Source organism: Ricinus communis, chromosome 8, assembly GCF_019578655.1.
Source record: "Ricinus communis isolate WT05 ecotype wild-type chromosome 8, ASM1957865v1, whole genome shotgun sequence".
NCBI classification, from domain to species: domain Eukaryota; kingdom Viridiplantae; phylum Streptophyta; class Magnoliopsida; order Malpighiales; family Euphorbiaceae; genus Ricinus; species Ricinus communis.
Window position 1 is genome coordinate 3,726,020 of NC_063263.1, and position 5,761 is coordinate 3,731,780.

At 31.2% G+C, this 5,761-nt stretch overlaps 1 protein-coding gene across 3 annotated transcripts; it reads right to left on the minus strand.

The window, feature by feature from the left end:
• Positions 1 to 791: 791 nt before the first annotated feature.
• Positions 792 to 4,360, minus strand: LOC8283679 (transcription factor ABORTED MICROSPORES). 3 transcript variants are annotated; one of them, XM_048377694.1, is made up of 10 exons: positions 4,304 to 4,360; positions 3,865 to 3,906; positions 3,584 to 3,694; positions 3,231 to 3,413; positions 3,064 to 3,133; positions 2,781 to 2,849; positions 1,901 to 2,623; positions 1,543 to 1,809; positions 1,255 to 1,431; positions 792 to 1,151 (listed from the first exon to the last, which is right to left on the minus strand). In XM_048377694.1, the coding sequence occupies exons 3-10, from the start codon at positions 3,679 to 3,681 to the stop codon at positions 951 to 953; spliced, it is 1,788 nt and encodes a 595-aa protein (XP_048233651.1). In that variant the 5' UTR covers positions 3,682 to 3,694; positions 3,865 to 3,906; positions 4,304 to 4,360; the 3' UTR covers positions 792 to 950. The 3 variants fall into 3 exon arrangements, with proteins under 3 accessions (XP_048233651.1, XP_002521283.3, XP_048233650.1); XM_002521237.3 differs by lacking the exon at positions 4,304 to 4,360 and adding an exon at positions 4,125 to 4,297; XM_048377693.1 differs by lacking the exon at positions 4,304 to 4,360 and adding an exon at positions 4,088 to 4,297.
• Positions 4,361 to 5,761: the final 1,401 nt, after the last annotated feature.

Genomic DNA, 5,761 nt, shown 5'->3' on the forward strand with positions numbered 1-5,761 from the left:
ATAAATCTCAATAAAAATACTTAAACAAATAATTAAATATAAATTTTTTTAATTTATAAATATTCATTTATTGATAAATAAATAATTTTTATAAAAAGTAATATTCTTTAGTCACAACAATATTATCTTATAGAAATTTTATAATATTTTGATAACTATTTAAATAATGGGTTATCCACAGGTTATCTGAAATCCTATGAATATAGAGGTGAACTTAATATTTATTACCATATCGACATGGATAACATTCAGATAGACATACATCCTCTCTAGTATGGGTATAATACTATTCTACCCATTCCATACCCATTGCCACCCCTAATTACTCTAGCTTTTATAGCTATATAGAGACACACATGTACACTGTAAATTCAAATTATTGCAATTTATTAAGAAAAAAAACCTCTTACCTATTATTTGACCAGTTATGAAATATTATTGTCAAATTAGTGGTCGGGTTTTATATTTAAATCTTTGTTTAGCATTAATGGGTGAATATTAGAAAGAATTTATGAAGTTTACCTAATAGAGTGTATACAATAAATATTTTCCATTTACTTGTCGATTCCTAAAGTAATATTAAACAGTCTAAATCTGAAATTCCCTACTTCAGAGAAGCCTTCTTCCACCATATGACTCTGAAACCAAACATGGACATTATTTGCACAAACATATGAAACATTTGGATTTGATGTCCGGATTGCACTTGATTTTTTAAGTTAGGCATTTTTCAGTGCAAATCTAATTCTGGATTGAAATTATGTGTATTACTATGCACATGCACTAGGTCGTATTAGCAACCTCCAAGAAGCAGAAAGCTTTAGATTACGCATTCAGCAAGTATGACAGAAGGCAGAAGATAATACAAGTTAATTAAAGTGTCAATATAACAATTCTCAGGAGAATAATGCCACATAAAGTTAATTGTCCTGAGATATATATGTATATGCTCAACTATGAAGGTGGTGGAGATGGTGGTGATTGGAGTTGATATGGCCATTGTGCATGTGGTGGTGGTGATGGTGATAGTCCATGGCACTACCATTCTCTGAAGCTTTTGCCATTTCAGGCCATCCTCTTGGCGCGTCTCTTGTCAGCTCTAGCAAAGACTCCCTTACATAATCTGCTTGCACCATTTCGCTATCCTTTTTCTATCATTTTAAGTTAAAAATTACCATTTCGGGTTATATACATGCGTCTCCACCAACTTATATCAGCTTCCAAGACAATGATTAAATAGGTTGAAGATATTACCTCAACTTTGAAAACATTTGAGACAAGGCCTCTAAAGCTGGTTACATTGGCATTTGTAACTTCTAACCCAAGACAATCCAAAGCCTCCATCAGTTTCATAAATCCTCCTGCCTTATGCTCACAAAATACCTTTACAAAGAACTCATTTCCATCTATTTGAGCTACTTCCACTTGGACCTATACAATCATTTCAAATGATCAACCGAAACTAGTTTCCATATAAAGAAAGCATATATCAGTTATTAATTAACTTAATTATGCTATCACATATACTACAGTTGAAAGTACCTCCATCTGCTGTCCCTTGTCATGACTAGTTTCTGACTTGTGATTAAGTTTGGAGCAGCTAACTACTTCTGATGATCCTACATGAAATCCATTTACAATACCTCCATCTTGATTCAAAATTTCTTGTGGGATATTATTATGGATGCCATTTTTAACACCTTGATCGTCATCTGAATGCTCTTCAAGCTCATTTTCAAGTTCTTTAGCTTGCTTCTGCAACTCCTTCACAAATTCAATTGCATCTCCAAGTATGGATGCCTTATTTAGCTGATGAAATCAAGAAAGAAATTTTAAACATTAATGCAAGACTCTAACAGAGATATTCATGTAAATGTAATACATCAAGAATGATAAGTACATTTGAAATTTTGGGAACCAAGGCCCTTAAATCATATAGCCTGCCATTAAGCCTTTTCCTTCTCCTCCTCTCAGCCTTAAGATTTTTAGCTGGAGGACCTCTTCCAGTTCTTCTCCTATACTTCGCATCATTCTCATCATCAATCTGATTACTGCAGTCAGAGACGGAGTCCGATCTCCCATTCTCGTGTTTGATCGAGTCATTATCATTATTAGCTTGCTGCTCCTTTTTTCCTGATGAAGGTTCCATAAACTTCATGTGCATGTTTTCTGTATTAGTAGTCATCATCATGATCTTGTGCGATGCAGCTGCATCCATTTGATCTTGGAGACCATTACAAGAATTCGTTGCAGCTTCTTCAAAGAAGATATGATCATTACTTTTAGTTTTGTTATCCTGATCATTGCTATAATGAAATTGCTGCAAGAAATTCATTGGAGGACTACAAAGACGAATTCGATCAGCGGAGATATCATATGGAAGATTCAAATTCTCTAATGCTGGAGTAATTGGTGCCTGCTGGAATTGATTGTTATTTGTATGATCCTTTTCTTCCATATTGTCATGATCGGCTAGATATGCTTTTGATTGTTCTTCTCCAATCATCTTCATATTAACCGCGAAACCTGTATCGATGTTGGTTGAACTTATCATGGCTTCTTGCTCCATTAAAATGGTACATTGAGTTGTTACAAAATCTATAGCATGTTGATCTTCAGACACCTGTAAAGTCATTAAATGCTTAAGTAATTATTAGCTTTTCCAATACAAATTATAGCAGTATGAAAAGATCATTCTCTTAGAATCAAAGAAGAGAACAATGCCACTCTGGTTTGGTCATGCAGATGGCAGGTGGAGATGAGAGGAAACACTTATTTACTTGTTTAGTAACAAACAACTCTAGTAGTCCTCCTGGCACTGGTATCAAAGCCCTAGTTCCAACTGTTCCCTGTGGAAGTAAGCCGCATGTAAATTCTTAATTAGTTTTTCATATAGATTTGAACTAGTTGATGGTCTTTTTTAATTTATTAAAAATAAATGAAATTATTACTCACATTTAAATCCGAGTTATTAGAAATGTTTATCCATCTAGTTTTACAAATAGATTTAAACTAGTTGATGATCTCTTTTAATTATTAGAAATAAATGAAATTATTACTCACATTTAAATCCGAGTTATTAGAAAAGTTTATCCATCTGGGCTCGTTTGATATCAAGGCCTGTGCATGAATCCTGTTTATAAAAACTCAAGTTATGAAAACTAAAAACTTCGTTTGACATAAAGATGATATTACTGGGAAATGAATGAAAATGAAATGATAATAAGTACCCAGACTCCAGGGGCATTGAAGAAGAAAGTCGGGCAAGAAGTTCACAAGATTTAGTTCTTGGGTGCTGAAAGATGATATCCCTGCAAGGAAGGACAGAAGAAACAGGAAACTGAAGTTCCTCTCCACCATTAACTTGTGTGTTCTCAGTCCCGCCACAGCAACAGTCCATCCACTCAAGATACCTATGAAACAAGAACAAACACCACGAGAAGAAACACATAAAGAAAGAGTTATTGTAATAGTTCAAACCCTGACAGCTATCCTACTATTCTTTAATTAAGAACTTCCAGTGTATCAAAAAGAAAGAAAAAGATTGAACAGATAGAGAGAATTGAATGAAGTTTCTGTTAACCTTTGGTCGTCGCTCAATATCCAAAGAACACAATAGTCCCATCCTTTGAATCCAACAAGAGGCCTCAGTCTCTCCATGATATTTCGAAACAAGTTCATGATGTAATTATACCTACAAATAAATTCATCAGAAACTTGAACTTTCATATGGCTAACTATTGCCAAAAATAAATACGCACTGAATTACATCACAAACACTAAAACAGTTATCCGAAACATACTAAAGAGATCACACTTTATCTAGCTCAGTCACAAGAACCCAAAGAACGAAAGAAAAGAAACCTGGCTAATAATGGTATATATCTCCTCTTAGCTTCAAAATCTCTGTTTGCCAAGAAAGAAACAAAAGAGAAAAACACTTCAAATGATAGTTATGGTTAACTGCATCACTCTTGGCACATGAAGCTTTAAGAAAAAGAAAAAAAAAAAAACAGATTTTATATCTTCTTTAGGGGGCTTCCTCAAACAAAGAAAATAAAGAAATAGCATAACAAGATTAACCCTCCTCCTTATATATCATTCCCAGAAAACGTTTATTCTACTTTATTATATCTGGAACTTTGGCTGTTGCTTTGGTAGGTGAACTGCAGAGCTTGCATGAGGAAGATATAAACCTTTTTATCGTTTTCTATTTTCTTGAAAATTAAGCAATAGACTAAGCTATGCTAATTGTAAAAGAAGTGCATGCCTAAACTTGGTATTGCAAAGAGGATTTATTAACCTAGGACCATTAGATCAATTGGTTGAGGGTACCCATCAACGGTCCAAAATGTGTCATGTGAATTGACAAAGTAACTAGTAGGTATGTGTAACTAGAATATTTGGGTATATAATATTTGGCTTGTATGATGGCAGGAGCATATTGCATGAGCTAAGATGGCGTACAAAACCCTAACTACCTTATAATATGTAAGGACTTTGATTCGTTTTGGTTAAGTATTCTTTCGTGTCTCAACTACTCTATCAACCTTTGGAACAAAATGACTACTCAAAAAGTTTTATACAACATTTTTGAAGTAATTTGGTTGTCTCCCATTTTGGTGTTATGCTAACTATCTCTTCTTCTTTTATTCATTAGCTCTCTTTCTCTTTTCTTTTTAGCACGTACGTCATTTGGATTCTATGACTCACCTCTTACTAAGGATACAATCTTCTAATAACAACTCCATATGTTTATGCCTTCAAATTCAAATAACTCCTTATCTATGTACTATAATCAACCAAGTATATATTTCGATATTATATAATTGAGATTATTTAATCTTTAAAATTAATAAAAATATAATATTTATTTATTAATTTATTATACAGATAAAAATATATACTCGAAAAAAAAAGAATTTCTAATTTTGAAATCAAAGCAAAACCAACGCTTGCTGAAATAGCATAAAAATTTATTCAAAATAAATATGCACTATTTAAAGTTTAAAAAAATAAACTATTTTTAGACATGTCCGGTGACTCAAACGTTATACTCATATGTTGATTACTACTTATTACTTCAATTATAAATTTTTTAATTTTAAAAAATTGAAACTATAATTTTTTATTTTAAAAAAGTTATTGTATAAATTTTGATTAATTAATAATATATTTAATATGTAAAATAACAACTAAATAAATGAGGCAACTAATAACATCTTACGTGATTAAATATTTTTGGCATAAATATTATCTTTTCATACTATACTCGTTCAGCTTGATTTATAAAATTAATTACTTTTCATAATTTCTTTACATCTATATCAGGAATATCCAATATTAATTTTTTGTATTCTCATATATCAAATTCTCATTTATACTTCAAAATTAAATATCCCATGTTGTTTATCCACATATTATACGATATTTTATTATATTTAATTATAAATATCTTAAAATCAAAAATTAGAATTGCATTTTTCTATCTCTTAAGAAAATATAAAATTTATTTAACAAATTGAATACACATAATGAAAATTTTAATTAATGACGTAATTTAAAATATTATATCAAATCTAGTAACTTGGTATTCTTTTTTATATATATTCTTCCCTTTGGTATTCTTTTTTATATATATTCTTCCCTTTTAAATTAGATAGATTCATATCCGAAAGAGGTTTACAATAAGTTCTTTCAAAATTCACTATTTATCCATCTCTTAGAAGTGTTTCAGAAATGTATGTGATTGCATAAATAG